Genomic DNA, 22,474 nt, shown 5'->3' on the forward strand with positions numbered 1-22,474 from the left:
ACCTCAGCATACCATGCTAGCTTTTTTTCTCTGGTATATTTAGAACCTATTTATACTAGAAAAGTGAGCAGCAGGATCCTTTTCACCGGGCGACACAGGTCTCTCCCCATAATATATTTTTCCTTCGTCAAAATCCTTTTTGTCATACACTTAACGGGGTCTACCAAACTTATGGCCTGACAACTTACAGCTTCCTGTAATTAAAAACCACTAACTATGCTGGGAAAAACACTGGCATAGACAGCATCATGCACGGACATACCGAGTAGCAGTTTGCCGAGGTTTGTTACTATAACAATTGTATGTTCGTTACTGTAACTATAGCACATTACTGTTAATTTTTCCAATTAACAGTGGAGATCACCATTTTTATTAATCTTTCACAAAATGTAGGTCTAAGATGGTAATAGCACCGAATTTAAGACGTGGCTGAATAAAAAAAATCTAAGACTTGCAAAACATTTTGAGTGGGCAAAAGCAATCTCTAGAACTGATTAAATAATCTTTAAAAAATTCACTGCAATTATAAATAAGAGAAAGCTGCAGATTTAACCCAGCTTTGCTAATTTACAAAAATGTATTGCCAACTTGTTTTATTCAACACAAATATCAATGTAGTCAGTAAAATGCAATTGACTGATGTTTATAAAATGTGGTCATCTGGATGCAAAAGACATAACTCCACTGTTCAGTTTCATAATGTGATATGACTAACATTCATAATCTGAATACATTAGGTAAAAGACCAGTTTCATCAATCACCATTACTTTAAGTAAACCAACTTTTGCAAACTGCTACTGTCTGCGTAACAGTTTACCCAGCCTAACCAGGGCCAAATGTTCTCTCACACACATGGTCACACACATGGTAAGTACCTCTGGTCACAACAGGTATGATGCCTACCTAATAAAATATTTTTGAAAAGTTAAGATATTAGTGTACATATATACAGTAAACAAGAATTTTCACATTAAGTGGGACCAGAAACAGCTTAAGCGATTGCAAACCTACAGCCACATGCCCAAATAGAGTCTTTCTGCAGAGTACTGCAAGCCAAGAATATGATCACAATTGTGAAAAATTAGGAAACCACACCATGGATGGTGCTATACAAACTGAAACATGACTAAGCCAGTTTTAAAATTTTAAAATTCTGTAAACCCTGATAGATTGTTATAAACAGCTACTATTTGTTACAAAGTTTTGTTGAAACTAAAATTTTTTTAAATCTGACCATGTGACAAGTTCAGAAATTAAAAATTGGCAACTTTATATGCATATTCATTAAACTTTCATTCTGTATACTGTACAGTCATGTACAGATTTGAACTACATGCAAGCTTTATTGCCAAACTTTTTACAGTAGTGCTGTCAAGAAAACTACTCTATGTAGCCTTTAACTGTGGAAAACACCTATACAAGTTTAGAATTAATGGGCTTCCTTAAAAACTTTACAAGGCTACAAAATAATTCATCATAAGATGGCCTGAATTGCTATTTAAGAGGAAGACTAAACAAAATACCAAGAAAAAGATGCCTTGGCTCTAAGTCTATAGAAAAGACAGTTTGGAAAAGCATCCTTCACTGAAACTACTTGCAATTTAGACCTTCACACATTAAGCACTCCTATCAGCAATGAGTTTACCATGGAAGCAAACCCTATGCCTCACCAACTAACACAAAGGAACATAAAATGGTGAACTCCAATATAAATACCCTCAAAGTAAATGTCTGAAAGAATGAAAAAGACTATAGCCATATATGCATAAGATGGAAAATACTTTACATGTGGAATACAATAGAAAAAAAAAACAGCAGAGCACTTTGCAGTAATCAAGTGTCTGGCCTGAGTTGGCAGAGTACAGCTTTATGAAAGAACCATAGCACAAACTGATAAGAGCCCTAAAGCTGAGCAAGTAATCTCCCTTAAGGATGCCAGAACACAAATTTAAGATAGAACTCTTGTAGACTAGATAAAACAACGTTCTCCACCAACGACAACATTCCCCACCAAAGGCTACTTTGACAAAGACAGGCACCACAAACCCTGTTACCAAAGATGCACCCTCCAACTCAAGATAGCAGTGGAGCGAGAAGTAAAAGGGGAACCATTCTGCGCTGGGGTAAGGAAACAGACAACTGAGGGGTAACAACTGATGTGAAACCTACAGGAACAGAAGTCACCAACATATTTAGAACACCCAAGATCCTCCTAAAACAGCCCAAGGGATTCAATAAAAGCAACATGACAGCTGAAAAGTAACCAGCGAGGTAGAGCATATTCATAGCTTCAACTTAAGATATCCACAGGAATTCTCTTTTAAGCCATACTGACAAAATGAACAGCTCAGAGGAAACTGTACAGCCAAGAGAAGGATGTGAAAAACCCTTAAGAGCGACATATCAAAAAGTTAACATCCTCTACGGATAAAATTGTGGTCGACTGGATGAGAACACTGTTGTCAATCAAAGCAACTAATTCTGGCAGATCGATGTATCATGGCACAGGAATTAAAGGTAGTAATGACTTGAGTTCTCAGGATTTGCAACAGTTGCTAGGCTAATTAACTCCCAAGGCGAGGATGAAAGCTGCAGAAACCCCGACCAGAAGAAACCTTAACATCCATGCCTAGTAATAGGCAATCCATATAGTACTGCTGTTGACTGAGCCAAAGTGTTTCATGCTTTCCACAAACTACACAGACATAGCCCAGCATTCAAGAGCAGCAACAGATCAAAACAAGAAGTTCTAAAATATGTAACCAGGTTGTAGCCCAACTAGGAAAGACCATCCTAATTAGCACACTGAGCACATGCAGAATGTTCTAGGCAAGGACCCTGAAAATGACATCCAAAGATGAAATAGTTTACACAGAGCACTGCTGAATCCGGCCCTAATCTGACCACTATCCTGTTTAGGTGGTCACTAGTGCCAGCATAAGGCAAATCCAACCCTGACCCTTCGGTATTACACTGGGAACAGACCAATGTAACTAGTGCTTCTGATCACTACTTAAAAGGAGTAAGACTACTTCCTTCTGGCCCTGACCAGGTACAACCAGCACATGCTAGGTGGGTATCCCATCCCACAGACAATGTGACTGAAAGCAACAAAAAGCACAAGGAGACTGGATAAGGACTCTCCCCACAGCAGGTTCCAGTGATCAGCTATCAGGGGAAGATCATGTAAGTTATTTTACAAGATCCCATTGGCTAGAGGAATCAATGGGACTTTCAACCAAGTCAGCCAAGTTGTAGGGAAAGTCAGGAAAGCACACAGACCTCAACAGTCACAGATTAATGTAAACCTAAGTTCAGGTCTAAAGAGAGGGTGGAAAGCTAAATAAAAGAATATGCATGGAGGTACAGTTAAAGGAATGAAAGACATTGCAGATTGGGGTCAAAGAGATTCAGCACAGACCCTCGAGTGATACCTACAGTGCGTTGACTTTTCAAGATCGCTCTGCTGGGGCCAGGTAGAAAAGGCAGAGTTGTCATATCTACAGGTAAGTAAGTCCCATTAAATGCTTCCCGCAGATATAATCCTCCTTGGGAGGATTCAATTTTGACCATGGGAGTCTAGGAAAACTGTTTGCTTCTTCCCTGTTGACTTTTTATTTTCATTTCCGATTTTATTTAGCTATTCCTTCTCTCTCTTTCTATAATTATAGATGTGCTGAATGGCCTGTTGGCTCTGGTGTTTGGACTTTAAACAAATTCATAAGTCAATCGATCTATTATGCCCTTAGAAAAGACAACCACTCATTCCTTCTTTGCATAACATTTTAATCAATATCATCCAAGTCAGTCACAGGACTCACTTTCTCTTTTCTTTTTTGAAACACTGGAGATTCCACTATATTTCCTGCCTCTCTGGATAGCCTTCGAAACATCAGTTACAGGACCTACATAATTTTTTTCTAAAAACACTTTTCAGGAAATTATAGACTACTTCCTTGGCCTCAGGTTGTTGGTGAAGACTTTTATAGACTTGGGCTGGGCTGTCCATACTTATCAGTGGGTGATCGAGTGAGAGTATCCTTTAATGATATTGACCATAAGCTTTTAAATCCTCTTAAAAATCATAGGCCCACCTAAACTCAGATCTGGCACCGTTGGGGAAAAAATATGCTGTATCTTCATTTTCATTAATGAAACAGGTTTTAACAGAATATAGGAAATAAGATATATTCAAAATATCTGATGCAAACAAAGAACCACATTTCAAGAAATTAAAACTTTCAATAGACTCCATGAAGCTAATATGATTACCATAATAAAATTGGCAACATGTGATATCTGTACAAGCCACAATGCAGAGTTCTTAGAAAAGTAAACGCCGAGGCCAAGAGCAAGGAGGCAAACGCCGAGGCCTAGAGCAAGGAGGCAAACGCCGAGGCCTAGAGCAAGGAGGCAAACGCCGAGGCCTAGAGCAAGGAGGCCAGCAAGGAAGCCAAACCTCCGAGGGCCTAGAGCAAGGTGGCAACCGCCGAGGCCTAAAGAGGCCGAAGGAGGCAACGCCCGAGGCCTAGAGCAAGGAAGCCAAACCGCCAGGAAAAGGCCAGAGCAAGGAGGCAAACGGCCGAGGCCTAAAGAGGTCCAAGGAAAGGACAAACGCCGAGGCCTAGAGCAAGGAAGGCAAACGCCGAGGGCCTAAGAGCAAAGGGGTGAGCGGAAACGCCGAGGCCTAAGCAGGAGGGTCAAACGCCGAGGCCTAAGGAGGCAAAGGAGGCCCAACCGGCCGAGGCCCTAGCAAGAGGCAAACGCCGAGGCCTAAGAGCAAGGAGGCAAACGCCGAGGCCTAGAGCAAGGAGGCAAACGCCGAGGCCAAGAGCAAGGAGGCAAACGCCGAGGCCTAGAGCAAGGAGGCAAACGCCGAGGCCTAGAGCAAGGAGGCAAACGCCGAGGCCTAGAGCAAGGAGGCAAACGCCGAGGCCTAGAGCAATGAGGCAAACCAGGCCAAGAGGCCAGGAAAGCAAGGAGGCAAACGCAGAGGCCAAGAGCAAGGAGGCAAACGCAGAGGCCAAGAGCAAGGAGGCAAACGCAGAGGCCAAGAGCAAGGAGCAAAAACGCCGGAGGCAAGGAAAGCAAAGGAGGCCAAAAGCGAGGAAACAGAGCAAGGAGGCAAACGCAGAGGCCAAGAGCAAGGAGGCAAACGCCGAGGCCAAGAGCAAGGAGGCAAACGCAGAGGCCAAGAGCAAGGAGGCAAACGGCAAAAAAGAGCCCAAGAGCAAGAGGCAAACGAGAGGCCAAGAGCAGGCGCCAAACAGGAGGCCGAGAGCAAGAGGCCAAAAGGCAAAGGGGGCAAGAGCCAAGGAGCACCACGCCGAGGCCAGCAAGGAGGCAAACACTTTTTAGGTCAAGGGCAACTGAAAAAATTAAAAAAGGGCCCTTGGCAAACTGGTATCTACATACATTTTCCAAAAGAGGAGAGGTACAGCAAAAGAACTATGTTAGAGAAGCTCAAGTTCTCGTTCCACTTCCCTGGCACCCTTAGAGCACCTTTCATATCCTTAAAAATGTGAAGCAAACAACCCTGATTACGCTCTTGCAGTATACATGTCAGTCCTGCCAAGAAATGCCAAATAGTACAAGCAAATATGAAACTATGAAGCAGCAGGTACACAAGACAATTATGAGAATAGTGTCAAGGAAAAATGGGTAGCAGCCAATGCAGAGTACCTCCAGTAACAAATTGTGTGCATCAAAAGATACTCCCTCCAAAAATCTTTAAAGAAAAATTGTAGTTTGTCTGGAGAGGGCAGATGATGTGGCAGGCTTCATCCAAGACTGAAAACTACCCTTAGCACAGAAATTGAACTCAAGTAGGGAGAAAGGGCCCAACTTCAAAGGCATCCAGGTTGCACTAAGGTAAAACACTGACTGAAGGATTATCTACTGGCAGTAGAGGACTGCTACCCAGAGATGGCACAAAACTAATTTGTGTTGACTGGAAACCCCACACCCAAGATAGGGGCCAAACCATTGACCAAAAATCAATTGAAGACTTGGGGAAGCCATCTCCAGTGGATGGTAAGCCCAAGGACAAAAAGTAAATACTGTTAAGCCCAGACAAACAGCCTACTCCACTGCAAAAAAATGTAGTTTAGGACAATCCCAAGGATGACCATCCAGGCAATTTAGGGTCATTCATCCAAGGGAATCGTGAATGAATGAAATGGCACGCGCAAAAGTATGTTCCCTTACCCATCCAGTTGAACAATTATAACTAAATGGAAGACCCAACAGATTTCGCACCGTAACAGCATATGGGAACAAGGAGTGTCCATACGAGAACCTAAATATTTCGGCAACAATGTTTACAGTGGTATTCTATAATCTGCAAACCACCTCTTATAAAATAAAACTGCATTTATAGTAGCATATTAGCAAAATTTTCAGTACATTGAGGTAGTGACCAGAAACTGCTGCACATGCATCCTCTATATGTGAACATTTCATTCATCAGTTATATTTAGTTAAAATGTAAGATTGGGCCAACAAGCATAGAAAATGTGGGCAATATGGGTGATAACTGAATACAATTTTTTAGACAAATTATGGCTATGTACGTCAATGTTTAAAACTCCAACAAAAGGAAAAGATTCAGGTACAGGTAGCCCCGGTTAACGGCAGGGGTTCCATTCCTGGGGTCCTGATGTCAACCAACATTGGTCACCACCAGAAATTCAAGTCAACGGGCACCACAATCTACCTTAGAGTGCCCTAGAGCCTACACTTAACGATGCCTCAGTGTCATGGCCAAATGTTTTGCCCTGACATGTAAAAACTCACTAAAATGATGTGGAATTTCAGTAACAGTTTACTACGGTCTGCATGGTAGTTCTACATATTCTTAATGTCAGATTTCATGAACTTACTGTATGAGAAAGAAAAAGATGTTACTTCAAAATGCTAACATTACCTCCATCTCTCATACCTTCTTGCAAAGTTAAAAAAGAAAGAATAATAAAGTATCATAATAAAAACATTGTGAATAATAAATGTATCGTTAGTAAATAAAAGGAATGTTTAGTAATGTTAAAATAGTTGCTTAAACACTACAGCCATTTACAACTGAATGTTTTTTTTGCTACAACTACTGAACCGAACCTGGTCAAGATTTGCTTGCATTTCGGCCAATGAGTAAAAAATTACCATTGTTATGTAGACAAAAACTAGTTTATAAAAACCCTGGCCATGAAACAACACATTCTACTGCCATTTTCACGCCAGTAAAAAGATAAATATGTAAATCTCATTGTGAAATAGGATGAAAATAGCGAATGTAATCTTAGTTTTTTGCACAAAAGACATGTACCAGACAACATCTATAAACTAAAAATAGAACTTAATCTAGTTCACAACAAGACAAGTCAGATTTCAACTTTTAAAAACTTCAAACAATAATAATCTTCTCTTCAATAGTTTCTTAGAGATTAACAGACTAAATATAAGCAAGAAAATCTCTCTGAATCTAGTAAAATATGATGAAATAGTCTTACCTCCACCTAGTGTTTTTTCGAAAACGAACTAAAACATTTATTGCTTTGTATTTTATAATAGTATGCATTAAAGCAATTTATTGCTTTGTTCGCATTTTATAATTGTACTATAGTAATACTGTATACCATATATTTCGGCGTTTAAGTAGACCCTTTAGCCCCATAAAATCATGCCAAAATTAGGGTCTACTTATCTAACTGTAGCAAAAAGTTAATCTTTATTATTTTGGCATATCGGTACAGGAATCCAGGCTTTACAGTTGGCTAATAACAATGACAGCCTTGTTGAGGTAACTATATGTAAATACCAGTATTAAAAACATTTCACACTAATATGACAATAATACATTAGAACATCCATTACCTTGAATAAAATGAAAAAAAAGTAAATTGAAGAAACCCCAAAAGCACAGCAAATGTGAACATTGCGTAGCCATTTGTAGTACCGTAATTGAGAGGGATGCGTTCACCGACAGTTTTGTTTACCGGGGTATTGTTCAAAAAAATCATCATGAAATCTATTTATCACATGAAATAAGATAAAAAATTTTATTTAATATGTATTTAAAATCCTTCAAAATGACTTTAGTCATCATCACTTGAATTAAACAATTTATCAAAAATTATCATTCACGGTTTCATCACAAGGATCGCAGTTTGAATCTGGTGAATCAAATGCAGGTTCGTCGTCACTTTCAAGCAGGAGATCCTCCTCTGTGCCATCCATTGCATTAGATATTCTGCATTTTTTAAGGACTTTATTACACTTTTTTTCACATTATCCCATAGAAGGACCAATGGTCAAGGAATATTCCAAAATAATAATAAAATACCAGCACGTCTTTTTAACAACCCAACCAAAACATTAACTTGAGTGGCAGTTTGTACATACATATATACGTAGGCTGTTATGCAGCGTTAGTTAGCGCTTTCTTTGTTGACATTACACTCCAGTAACTTCTTTCGTTTCGTCATTTCTCATCATATTTGCTGGTATTCATCTTTTATATATTACACAGATTTTCTAATCATATTTGCCGGTATTCATCTTTTATATATTACACAGATTTGTTAATCTACAGAGTATATTACCTGTATTTCATATGGTAAGTAGAGCAACATGTGTACCGTAACAACATTCACGTTATTTTAAGATACGTTTTACCCTGCTGCTTATTTTGAGCGTACAGTTGACCTCACATTTTATAGGTCGACCAATATACCCGATATTAGTTAAAATTATAAAAATTTGCTCAAAATTGGGGGGGGATCGACGTATCTTCCGGTCGACTTATATGCCGAAATATACGGTATTATATTGGATACAGTGAAGTAAAGCATATCTATGAAAGAGCCAAGGAAAAGAAGATTAATTTACACTTTATAGAACCAAGAAAAGTGCTGTGAATCTAATTAAATATGGCAAAATAATCTTACCTCTGCTCTCAGCAGTTTTTTCCATACCAAAACAGGATTGATGAGTTTGAATTTTATAATACAACAGTAATACAGCTACATACAGTATTAATAGATACAGCAAAGTAAAGGATAACTTTAAAGGGCGAAGGAAAAGATGCATGTTCATTACGTTGTATTTTATGAAAACCCAATTATGAATATATTGAACAGGCGCTGTAAACTGAAATGCTGGTAACAAATACCAATGGTAACTGGGGGCTGCATGTACTTCCACCAATGCACTCACTTATATTCATTAAATAGATATCAAGAGAAGCAAGAGAAAAATAGTAAGAAAAAAAATTGACAGAGAGAGAGAGAGAGAGAGAGAGAGAGAGAAGAGAGAGAAGAGAGAGAGAGAGTAGAGAGAGAGAGAGAGAGAGAGAGAGAGAGAGAGGAGAGAGAGAAATTCTGTGTACGTGGTAGTTAACAGAATTAGCTAATGATTTTAATGTATTGTTTGGCAGTTTTATTGGCAGTGCAATGTTACAGCAACAAAAATGCTATGTGAGTTAATCTAATTCTCTTTCACTTGTCCAATTGTGATTGTGTTGAATGTCATGATCATACTATTAATCAACAAACATTAAGGTGCCCACACCTTTTAAATTAATATAACTGTCCTTACCAAAGGTTTAAGGATGACTACCCAAACCTTTGGTAGGTTTGTTTGTATGGTGTTTTTACTTTAAGAACCACTCAAAACCTTTGGTAGGAAGTGACTTGGGACACTGACAAATGCCAGTAACTCTGCACCCTACCATTTACTGCTACTGACTTAAGCAACTCTATACCCCCGAAAAAAAGCTGTAAACCAGTCCTGTCAACAGCAGGAATCTTAACTTCACATTTATAGTGTTCTTTAATATTACTAGCTCGTTTCAACTGTGCTCATAGCAAACTAGTGTTATGTGAATGGATGTTGATCAGTCTTAATATGGCTATCATTGACTAGGTAGCATATATAAACATTAAAACCTTTAAGAACCTTAAATAGCTCAAGAACTTTTTTTGTGTTGTGTAAGAAAGTACATACGTAGTTCTCTTCCTTATTAACCCTTAAACGCCAAGCGGGTATTTCCGAAAGTGTGTCCTGTATGCCGGCAGCGTTCGCGAGTGAGCACCGAAGCAGAAATTTTTGTTTTCCAAAAATCACAGCACGCTTAATTTTCAAGATTAAGAGTTCATTTTTGGCTCCTTTTTTTTGGTCATTGCCTGAAGTTTAGTATGCAACCATCAGAAATAAGAAAAAAATATCATCATCATATACTATAAATATTGGAATATATGACAATGCAAAATAAAATTCATATATAATTGTATACAAAACGCGCTGTGAACAAAACGGTTAAAGCTAGTTATTTTTCTGTTGTATTGTACACTAAATTGCGATGATTTTGGTATATAACAAATCTTAAAACTATCAAAGCAACACAGAAAATATCACAATATGATGCATGAATTCTTATCGCGCGGATGTAAAAAAAAAAAAAAAAAAAAATTCACCATAAATCAAAATATTGTGCTAGACTTTTCCAGTTTGTTGCAAAATGAAGGTAATAGATTGAATATTACTAGACTAAGTGTTTTAGCTTACCATTGCAGTTTTTTACCATTTCGGTCGAGTTGAAGTTGACCGAAGGTTGAAATTTTGGGACTCATTATGTATATGAAAATATTTCAAAACTGAAAAACGCTACAATCATGGGTTGTTTTTTGTTGTATTCTACATGAAATTGAGCACATTTTCATATGTAAAACTTTATGTAACTGCTAATTTAAAATGGTGCAAACATTACGACAATATGACTCTACAATTTCTGATTTTTTTTCGGACGAGTTACCGCGCGGACAAATTTTTTTTTTTCATAAGTTCACCTCAATGGAAATATTGTGCTAGACTTCTAATTTGTTGCAAAATAAAGTTGAATGATTGAATATTACTAAAATGTCATAAATCTAGTTTACAATTACTTTTTTCTACCATTTCGGTCGAATCAAAGTTGACCGAAGGTTGATATTTTGGCACTTCTTACTTATATGAAAACATTTCAAAACCTATAAAATCTATAACCATGGGTTTTGGTTATTTTTGTTGTATTCTACATGAAATTACGCACATTTTTTAAATAAAACTATTTAACGGCTAACTTAAAACTGTTCAAACATTATGACAATCGGGGGAAAAAATTTATGATTTCGGCAGTTACCGCACGGACGTAGGAAAAATTTTTATTTCTAAAATTCACCATAAAACTAAATATTGTCCTAGAGACTTCCAATTTGTTGCAAAATGAAGGTAAATGATTGAATATTACTACAAAGTAAGAGTTTTAGCTTACAATTGCATTTTTCGACCATTTCGGTAGAGTCAAAGTTGACTGAATGTTGAAATTTTGGCACTTTTATGAAAATATTTCAAAACTGATAAAGGCTACAACCATGGGTTGTTTTTAGTTTTATTCTACATGAAATTGCGCACATTTCCATATATAAAACTTTATGTAACGGCAAATATAAAACTCTGCAAACATTACGACAATATGACTAACAAATTTGATTTTTTCAGAAGAGTTACTGCGCAGAGGTAAGGAAAATCTTTTATAAATTCACCATAAATCGAAATATTGTGCTAGAGACTTCCAATTTGTTGTAAAATTAAGGTAAATGATTGAATATTACTAGAATATAAGAGTTTTAGCTTACATTTGCATTTTTTGACCATTTTGGTAGAGTCAAACTTGACTGATGGTTGAAATTTTGGCACTTATCGTGATATATGAAAATATTTCAAAACTGATATAAGCTACAACCATGAGTTATTTGTTGTATTCTACATGAAATTGCACACATTTTCATATATAAAAATATGTAATGGCTAATATAAAATGGTGCAAAAATTATGTCAAAGTGACTAAATAATTTCAGAGATGTGTCGCTGATGCTTTTTAGTGCGAGAAGAAAGAAATTCACGCTTGCGCGCCTAGGTAACAATTGTAAACAAAACAGCTTTATCTGTGAACTCCCAGCATCCCCCAAGGCGTGGGATTAGTCCGCGAATTTTTAAACACTCTTTTTCGTTGAAGTTTCGTACATCTGTTCAGCACCCGACAGAATTTTCGTCTACGTTTAATACGTCGAATTGGCGTTAAATGGTTAATGCTTTGAGATGCATGGATTCTTTGGAGCAATCTACCCTGTAGAGTGTCATGTCTGTTAAGATTATCCAATCTTGGAAATACTATGGATAATCTTGTTAATACTAATTCATAAACAGACTTCCTAAGCACTTCTATTCTCATAATATTTTGTATTTTTCCTTAAATGCACATTTTACACAAACCTGGTATTAACAAAAACCTGATGGTAAATTTCTTAATGATATTAGAATAGACACACTTGTGCTCAGGAATAATACCCACTTCCCACTCCGTTCCCATATGCCGTTACAGTTGGACATCTGTTGGATCTTTCATCAGTAACTTGTTCAACTTCTTCTATTTCATAGTCAGCAGATTTGTGTTCACTGGATGGCTTAAGGGAACGGACTTTAGTGAAGTTTGTCCTAGTGCCAGTTTATGCCAACACTAAGGCAAACTGGGAAGGAGCATTCCTATATTATCTAGAAGTAAATGGTCCATGCCCAGATGCTAATTACAACCAACCACAGTCAAACGGCATGACTAGCTATATACACTGGAATATGTCAGAATTTACTATAAAACTCTTGAGGGGTGACAAATATTAAAGGGAGATTCAAGCCATGAAAGAATTTGGAACTACTAGAACAGAGGTCTGATCACAGGCCAATAAGGGTGGCTGACATGGCAACTGCCAAAGACCACAAACCAACCTCCAAGAATGAAGCACAACTACAGGGGGTATCCTCATACAGATTAAGCCAAAACAAATGAAGCCACAAATATTGACAATGCCAAGAAGACTACCACTAGAATGGAAGCCCTGTAGGCATAGCAGATAAGAGAAATCATTGTCATAATCCATCTCTTATCACCGGAAACTATCACAATTAACTTGTCTGGGAATACTGTGGATTAAGATCAAGCACTGGCATCCTAAACTTTGGAAGTATATCCCCTGGCCGAATTTCCTACAAATAAAGCCTACATGCTTCATTGAATCTGAAAATATAACTACAAACAGCCAAACCTTACCAAGGGAAAGCAAATACACCATTCACAGAATATTGAAGCACCACTTGAGGCAACCAGGCAGCAAGATTATCAACAATGGTATGTGAAGCCCCACATATGCATGATCCAATGACAGAGCGAAAAACCTGAAGAAAAGTATCACGTCCATACACTACATAAGAGCATCAACAAGTACCTAAATTAACCAGTTAATTTACAAAATTATCTTAACCTAGCCAAGACAGCATTGTTTACCAGTTCTTTTTCCATCTCATAGTTAATTAAAACATATCTTCAAGATTAGTCTGTGTATGCTAAAACCCCCTTTACATTTAATCCCTATAGATTACAAACTTTTATATATGTACTAAAAGTTTTCAGTAGCACCACTATATTGGCCTACTACTTCACCATCTGCATTTAAATTTCATCACCTACAATTCTCATTGCACTACCAGTCAAGCTTAGTTTATGAAATAGTTTGTTCATTAGTTTCTTGGATGTTTATTGCTTATTCATAAGTTTCTTGGACGTTATAGGATTTCTTGCATGCACAGCATTCACATCAATTAAAAAATGTGCAAGATATGATTTGCTGAAATTTCTAGATTTTAATTGGAACCCTTCAAGGAAAATAACTTTACTTACCTGCAACAAGATTATCTACAATAAAACCATTTGAGAAAGTCTTCACTCCAGAAATCAAGACTGTACCACCAGTCTTAAGAACTGCCCTGGCAGCTATATTTGAAATATCCAAACCATTGACCAACACTTTGCCACCACTACGTCCAGAGACTGATAACCTCACCCTAAGCTTTCCAATCCTCAGGCCATTGGTGAATCTCAAATCGCAGTTAATTACCTGGAGGACAAATACAGAAGTGTACTATCAAAACTGTGTTCTTCTGTACTTCAGACTTCACTCATCACTGCATGAACATGCTCATATGAACAGCTTAACTTCCTACTTACATTATCTTCATCCATACGAACAGCTTGTTTCAGTAGTTCATTTATGTCAATACCATTGATTGACTGCACACTCAAGTTGTCTATTGTTACATCGCCAAACTGCACTGGGGCTGAAAGTATTAAAAAGCAAGATAAATCTTTTGTTACTGTCAATTTTGAACCCAAACTGACCAGTAAATTATCCTTTAATTATATTGCAGAGGAGAGTATTTACTATTTCACCTGGAATATATCCATCCAGCTAGGTAAAAAGCCTTGCTTCTTCCCCTTATTCAACAATACCAGCCACTAAAATGCTTAAAATTAATGATTAGTAGTATACTTGCATAAATTTTAATAGAAAGCAAATTTTTATTTTCTGCATACCTGGTTTAGCATTGATACCAGTTTTTAAAGCAGTAAAAACTTCACTAGATTTATGGCCAAACTGAGAATCTAAATTTTATTAGCTTTCAATTTGTAACCAAACAGTTTAGTACCCAAGCTCTTTATCAAAAGTTCAAAGAAATATCTGCTAAACCATACCTGCATTGACTCCAAATACTTGTGCATCATATCAACTGTCCATACAAGGTACAGCTATTTCATACTTGATAGACTGACAGCTATGTAACTACTACTATTCTAAAAATGAGTAGGTACCACCATTTAAAACTACTTCAGTATATCAAAATGTTATGTTTATTGCTTAAAGAATAGCTCTGGCTTTTCTAGTGCCCTATAAACTGTACCAAATCTTATACTCTGGCAATAACATAGGGTATTTGATTAAAGCATGTTCTTATTCCAGAATTTTTATACTGCTATTTTGTGCATTAACATGTCGTCAACATTTCTATCATTAATTTACAACAAGATTTCATGAAAAGCTTCTACAACCTCTCTCAGAGCTCACTCCCATTTTCTAGCCCTTATGGCAGCTTATGAATGTCTCCCAGGAGATATTTGCTTATGCAAAATTTCAATTACTATGTAATATTTTGTTTTCTCCAATACTATAGTTATGGGAAGTAATCAGCAAATGGTTTTAATTTTCACTTACTGAACTTAACAGCAATGAATATGTTTAATAAGCACAACTACCTTCAAAGGGACACCCCCATGTGATCCATGCCTCCAGTCATTCCATGTGTCAACTCTAGTAAGGAAATTATAATACTTTCCTTTAAACTGGAATTCTCACAAATATTCATCACCCTAGTCTAGGTATATTAGCTACCTAAAGTTTGTTCACAAGAAATAAGAGGTCTCTACTTGAAAGTATCTACCACCTATATGTTAAAATTACCAAACACTACAATACAGGCAGTCTCTGGTTTAGGATTGTTACAGCTTACAGCGTTCCCAGTTCAGAGTTTACGACTTTTCAATTATGTTCATCAAATTATTTCCTGGTTCATGATGCATGTTCCAGGGTTGCAATATTTATAATGCTGATCCATAGTTAAATAGGACTCCAAAAAGGCAAAATATTGAATATTCAAAATTTTTTTTTCATTTAAAATGCAATAAAAATGCAGTTTACAGTTTTCAACACAGTATTAAACACACAGTATTAAAAATAAGTTATTCTTGGGATTTTTTGAAGATTTGACGATGTCGCTGCTTACGATTTTCGGCTTACGACACGTCTCAAGAACAGAACCCCGCCGTAAACCAGGGACTGCCAATCAAGCTGAAAATTACTACTCACAGATGTGAGAAGTAAATATCCTGACAAAAAAAAAAAAAAAAAAAAAAAAAAAAAAAAAAAAAAAAAATTCTGGGCTTAACCTGTGTCGCCCTGTGAAATGGTTCCTTTGATACTATTTCTTAGGTATAAATATTGCTATTCATCCTAGAGAAAAAAGAAAATTTAATGCCAAGATAAATGGCTCGCTCACCTCTAATAGAAGTGTCGGTATAGTAAAGGAGCGAGTGGAATCACTACCAGAGGTCCCTTGCCATTTAGCTTCTTCATTCGACAAAGCCCCCAACTACGGATGAGCCCTGCTACAGCTCCCGGTACCCTCTACTACTACCGTGAGCGCCTCCGACACCTGTGACGTCATTCCTTTGATAGCCGCCATCGTCACAAGTTTTTTCCACTGTGCTGTGCGATCGCTTTTTTCAAGGTTTTTTGACGCATTTCAAGATGTCTTCCGCTTCTGCTTCTAAGTTAAGTACTGCCTTGGGTTTCAGATCATATTTTATGTTTATTTACCTATTTATCTAGGAATTCTCGGAGCTTCACCGGCCCCGACCGCTCCTCCGACCGCATGGCGGTAGGGGTTTTTTCTTTTGGTCTCCCATACCATTAGAGATTCCCCCGCCTTTTTGCAGTACTTTATGATATAGTTACTATATTATATCATGAAGTTAGCTTTGTTAGTTAGGCCCTCACGGGGCACACTCCGACTGCACGTTTCGGATCTTAGCCTAGCTTTGCCCTTCCGTTCGTTAGGAGTTTTCCAGTCAGAACTATTGTTCCCCCTTGTCCTACTTCTAGTCCTATGTTTATTTGAGATAGTATTACTTGACCTAGGTGTGAGGTTAGGCTAACATACCCCAATCTTCGGATTGGCAATTAGCCTATTCCTTATTCACACTGACCTAGGCGTTAGGTTAGGCTAACATACCCCAATCTTCGGATTGGCGATTAGCCTACACCTTTGGACTTTATATTATCATATAATTTTTGTTCCCAGTGTTAGCTCGCTCTCTCTCTCTCGTCGTGATCGACCAGCGACCCTCCTAGCCAGGCTATAAACACGTGGTGAGGAAGGCCCATCGAACAACAAAATGGTCGAAATGACATAGTAAAACTGAGATATAGAGTAATACTGAGATATGATATATATAGATATATAGATATATATAGAATATCATAGATAGATAGATATAGATAGATAGAGATAGATATATAGATAGGATGGCTATATATATAGAGATAGATAATAATAGAATAGAATATATAGAGATGATATATATAGAGACAGATATAATTAGAGAATAGAATAATAGAGATAGAGATATATAGAGAAATAGATTATAGAGATAGATATATAGAGATTAGATAGAGTTATATAGAGATAGATAGAGATATATAGAGATAGAGAGATAGATATAGAGATGAGAGATATAGAGAGATATAGATTATAGTGATATATAGAGTATATATGATATGATATATATATAGAGATATATAGATATATATATATCAGTTTATTACTATGTCATTTCGACCATTTTGTTGTTCGATGGGCCTTCCTCACCACGTGTTTATAGCCTGGCTAGGAGGGTCGCTGGTCGATCACGACGAGCCACCTGGTCACGGGGTCCACTCCCCGTCCCCTTCTTCCCCCCCTCCACACCTTGCCACCCACGCCATCGGGTGATGACTCGCTGCTCATAACTAGCGTCAGAGTCTGCATTAGAGGGGGTGACTCATAGGGATAGCAGGGACGCTCCCCCTACTGGTGCTCTCTCACAGTCCCGTGTCTCGGGGGCTTGGGACCTTCTCCCCCTCCCTCCTCCCACCTTAATTGGCCGCAGAGGTTAGAAGGTTCCCCTGCCCCACCATTACCTCCCTACCCTCCCCCCAGTTTTAGTCCGGCGGTAATACTCCGTACCCACCGGACAACCAAGGGGGAGGGATTCACTGGGAGCCTATCCACATAGGATAGTTCACACGGGCACCCACTGATATGATGTTTTTCTGTAACACTATTTTAAGGGCTTAATTTATTTTATACTGTTACTCCGGGAGTCATAGTTCTGCCTCATGTTCCATCCTTGGCTCTCACCCAGGGAGCTGAACCCCTCTCGCTCGGTAATCACAACTCCGGGCCCGAAGGAGTTTATTTTTACCCATATAACTAAGCGAGCTTAACACTGAGTCAGAGGCTATTCCTCCTGTAACCATTTTCTACGTTATTTTTAAGTGCATGCCCCCTTTATTTTAAGTCCTTATTCATACGGGTGTGAGCTTTAGAGCTCACTCCGGCAGTCCCTTTTTTGCATGCCACTTATACGTAGAACCCTATCCGTCTGTTCCACTCCGGCACCCACGGATATTTACATAGGTACCTCCCCGGAGGTTGCCAATGGTACTCTTGTATCCTTTGTGTTTTGTGTTGCCAGGAGATCGGGTGCAGTGCTGTACTGCAAGACCCATGCGGCCATATAGTCTGCCGCTCCCATGCTAGCTGTGCAGTGAAGGTGGAGGACTTAATCGTTTGGCACCCTTCATGTTGCCAAACCTGCTACATGCTAGTAGGCGAAGCATCTTTAGTAGTAAGTTTTCCTATCTCCGTCAGCATTCAATAACTGGTATACTTGTCGATACGGACTATATTTCACAAGGTGGACACATTCAGTCAATATATTTCTAGTCACGATCCTTACGTCCCCTTCTTCCCTAACTCTAGATCTTTCTTACAGGGTTCCGATGAAGAGAAGGAGGCCTTGGTGACCCTCAAAGCCTGGGTGGGAGGATTTGGTTGGAACTCAAAAGGCCGTCCCTACATCCTCGCCCAGGACATGGCTGATCTAATCTTCCCTGGGACCAAGAAGGGATCAGTGGTAGACCCGCTAGTGGCCGCCCCTTTGTTATCAGACCTCCAAGTCATGATCTCCCTCCAGGATGGGGATTTCTCAGAGGATGTGGCAGAAGACGTCGCGGCTATGAACCTCGACGTTGAGCCCATGGCAGTAGACCCCATGGGCACAGGTAAGGGTGCAGTAGGGGCAGCTTCTGGGGGTTCTCAGGGCCCTTTCCTGAGTTCCCTTTCTCCATCTCCTACTGATCCTTCCTCTTCTACCTCTTTTCGGGGCTTCACTGAAGACCAACGGGCTGTTCACCCTAAGGTCACTACAGTGATCCCCAAGTTAAGTCGACCGTGGACAAACTGAAAAAGTCCCTCCCTAAGAAATCGGCCATCTTAACGGACGCTGTTACTCCGGCTCCCCACCCCGGAACAGTCAGATCAAGGGCGGCCTCTTCGTCAGCGTCGAGGTCCCCCAAACGTAAGTCTCTAAAGGATCGGGCTCAAGTGCCCCCTTTCGATCCCGAAAGCTTCTCTGCCAAATCTTAGAGCAGATGGGGATTATCGTGGGAACCTTGGTAGATAAGGTTGGCAAGGTACTCTCCCAGCTCTCAAGTACTGTTGCGTCATCCGGCCAGTCAATTCAATCCCTGGCGGAACGACTGGCTGCTCAAGAGAACGCCTTCGCCGGGATCCAGACCACGATCACGGCAGGGACTCCTCTGGCAATGCCACCCTCTCCTCTCCCAATGCCAGACTAGCCAACTGCCTGAATTCAAGGCGGCCTGCCTCACATACTCCGTTCGTCAACGGGATGCTGACCATTAAAGGCATTGGAACTCAAAGGCTGGAAGACTTAGAGTTCTTTCCCAGGAACCTTCAACCCCCATTCATTGGCTACGTCCGCCTGACGGAAGCAGCCATGATGAAAGACAAAGTTCCCAAGGAAACCGTGATCCTTCCTAGGGAACAGGCTCAACAAACTCTGCTGAGAAGAGTGGGGGTGAGAGAATACTCGCATCACAGCCTTTAGGAGTCCCTTCACCATTTTTACTCCGGTGGAAGGTAGTCCGCTACCACTTACCCTTAAGGTAGTGGAAGCAACGTTTCAGGCAGCCCTGAAGGACGAGCCTTTGTCTTAACTCCGGGAGACAGAACCCACCTCTCTCCTGGTTCCAGGCTCTGAGGCCTACTTCGAGGGAGCAGTACCAACTTTCTCGGTAGGGAAACTTAAGGCTGACTGCGCCACCACTCTTTAGCGAGAGACTTCATGACGATGGCCGAAATGACTGCTCTAACCAGCAAGAGCCATTGTTCAAAGTCATGGCTAAAGGTTTGCTGCACACCATGCAGTGTGACCTTTACAACTTCCTAATCGCCAGGAGGAATTGTAGGAAGCATGTCCTGGCGGAAGCCACCATCCGCCATGAACCAAACAAACTAATAGCTTCCTCAATTTGGGGGACGGACCTCTTCCCAGCACCAGTGGTGGCGGAGGTCTTACATGAGGCATCCAAAGTGAACCAGTGCCTCAAGGTCAGGTGGGGGCTGGTACCTAAACAAACAGGAATCCTCTGGTTCGAACCAGAGGATTAAGAAGAAACCAAGGAAGTTCTTGCCCTTCCAGACCCCTCGGCAGATGCTGGTCCAAGCGGTCCAAACACCTCAAGGGCAACAACACTCCTCTTCTAAGGGTTAACAACAATACCTTGTCCTGACCCCACAGTCACAGCAGCCTCAGCCTTCCAACAGGTTCACGAGAGGTAGCAGAGCAAGAGGTGCCTCTAGTTTCAGAGGGTCCGGCAGGGCTACAAGTAGGGGAAAAGGCTTCCGAGGAGCAAGGGGTGGCCGCCCCTCGGCAAGCCAGCAGTGAGCGCCCCAAGGTAGGAGGGAGACTGTACCTCTTCCGCCAGCGGGGGAGGTTCAGCCCCTGGGCACAGAGTATAGTAACCAAAGGCCTAGGTTGGAGTTGGCTAGAGGGCCCTCCTCCAACCAACAAATTCTATCAAGCACCAACAACGGAATTAGTAGAGTATACCCAAGACCTCCTTCTCAAAGGAGTAGTCTCAAGAGTCAACAATTTAAAATTTCAAGGACGCTTGTTCAGCGTGCCAAAGAAAGACTCTGAAAACCGAAGGATCATCTTAGACTTGTCGCAATGAATGTATAAGTTCAGATGGGACAAGTTCAGGATGCTGACCGTTTCGCAGGTACGGACCTTACTTCCCCGTGGGGCCGTCACAACCTCTATAGATCTTACAGATGCCTACTATCATGTTCCCATAGCCAGACACTTCCGTCCATTCCTAGGCTTCAAACTAGGAAACAGATCCTACTCCTTCAAAGTAATGCCATTCGGGCTCAACATAGCCCCCAGGATTTTCACCAAATTGGCGGAAGCAGTAGTGCAAGAGCTAAGGAAACTGAATAATGCTAGTGGCTTATCTGGACGATTGGCTTATTTGGGCAAAGAACCCCAAAGAATGCAAAGAAGCAACGGTCAAAGTGATCAAATTTCTGGAACATTTAGGTTTCCAAATAAACAAAACCAAGTCCAGACTAACACCGGAGTCCCGATTCCAGTGGTTAGGCCTTCAGTGGGACTTGCAATCACACTATCGATTCCGTCGTTGAAAAGGAAAGAAATAGCAAGAGCTACAAAGCAATTTCTCAAACAACAACAAACATTACGGAGGTGCCAGGAGAGGATCCTGGGCTCACTCCAGTTTGCATCAGTCACAGACTTTCTGCTAAGAGCCAAACTCAAGGATATAAACAGAGTATGGCGTTCAAAAGCGAATTGCAGATCACGGGACAAACTAGCCTCTATCCCGGCGATCTTACGGAAACGTCTCCGCCCCTGGACCGAGACAAAGAATCTATCAAAAGCAATTCCCCTACAATTTCCTCCTCCATCATTAGTGATCCACACTGACGCCTCACTAACAGGGTGGGGATGATACTCTCAGCACGAAAAAGTTCAAGGAACTTGGTCTTTAACATTCCGTCAGCTACATATCAATGTACTGGAAGCCATGGCAGTGTTTCTCACACTGAAATGACTCCGACTGCCCAAGAACTCTCATTTCAAACTAGTTCTGGACAGTGCAGTGGTGGTACATTGCATCAACAGGGGCGGATCCAAGTCAAGCCACTTGAACCACGTCATGATAGCCATCTTCTCTCTGGCAAACAAGAACAAATGGCACCTGTCAGCCACTCACTTGGCAGGGGTCAAGAACGTAGTAGCAGATGCTCTATCTCGCTCCGTTCCGTTGGAATCAGAGTGGACACTGGACAGGAATTCGTTCAACTGGATCAGTCTTCAAGCCCCGGGACTTCAAGTAGATCTCTTTGCCATGGAGTCAAACCACAAACTCCCTTGTTACGTAGCACCCAACCTCGATCCTCTAGCATATGCTAGAGACGCAATGATCCTCTATTGGAACACATGGAAGAAGATTTACCTCTTCCCTCCGGTGAACCTTCTCCTGAAAGTTTTAAACAAACTCAGGACATTCAAGGGCCAAGTAGCTCTAGTAGCTCCCAACTGGCCCAAGAGCAATTGGTTCCCTTTACTTCTAGAGTAGAGACTCCGGCCCCTACGGATTCCCAACCCCAAACTAACCCAGTTAGTGCAAACTCAGACTGTCCGCTTCCTCAAGAATACAGAAAACCCTAACTTTATGGATTTTCTGAAATTCGCAGCTATGAGGAATGCAGAAATTGATCCCCAGAATATTTCATTCTTGGAATCAAATAAAAGGGAATCTACCCTGCATCAATAGGACTCGTCTGTTAAGAAACTAGCAGAGTTCCTTAAGGATTCAAACTCTCAAGTCATGACAACGAACC

The 22,474-nt window shown here is 40.2% G+C and overlaps 1 protein-coding gene across 1 annotated transcript in view; it reads right to left on the bottom strand.

Annotated features, from left to right (window-relative positions):
- The window catches only part of LOC135219519 (uncharacterized), a 189,724-nt gene that overhangs the window by 25,865 nt on the left and 141,385 nt on the right, over window positions 1–22,474 (bottom strand). Inside the window, exons 30-31 of the mRNA XM_064256349.1 lie at window positions 14,094–14,203; window positions 13,767–13,983 (exon numbers count right to left, since the gene is read on the bottom strand). Of these exons, the coding sequence (XP_064112419.1) occupies window positions 13,767–13,983; window positions 14,094–14,203 (327 nt within the window). The remainder of the gene's footprint in view (window positions 1–13,766; window positions 13,984–14,093; window positions 14,204–22,474) is intronic.

The sequence above is a fragment of the Macrobrachium nipponense genome, chromosome 1 (assembly GCF_015104395.2).
Source record: "Macrobrachium nipponense isolate FS-2020 chromosome 1, ASM1510439v2, whole genome shotgun sequence".
NCBI classification, from domain to species: domain Eukaryota; kingdom Metazoa; phylum Arthropoda; class Malacostraca; order Decapoda; family Palaemonidae; genus Macrobrachium; species Macrobrachium nipponense.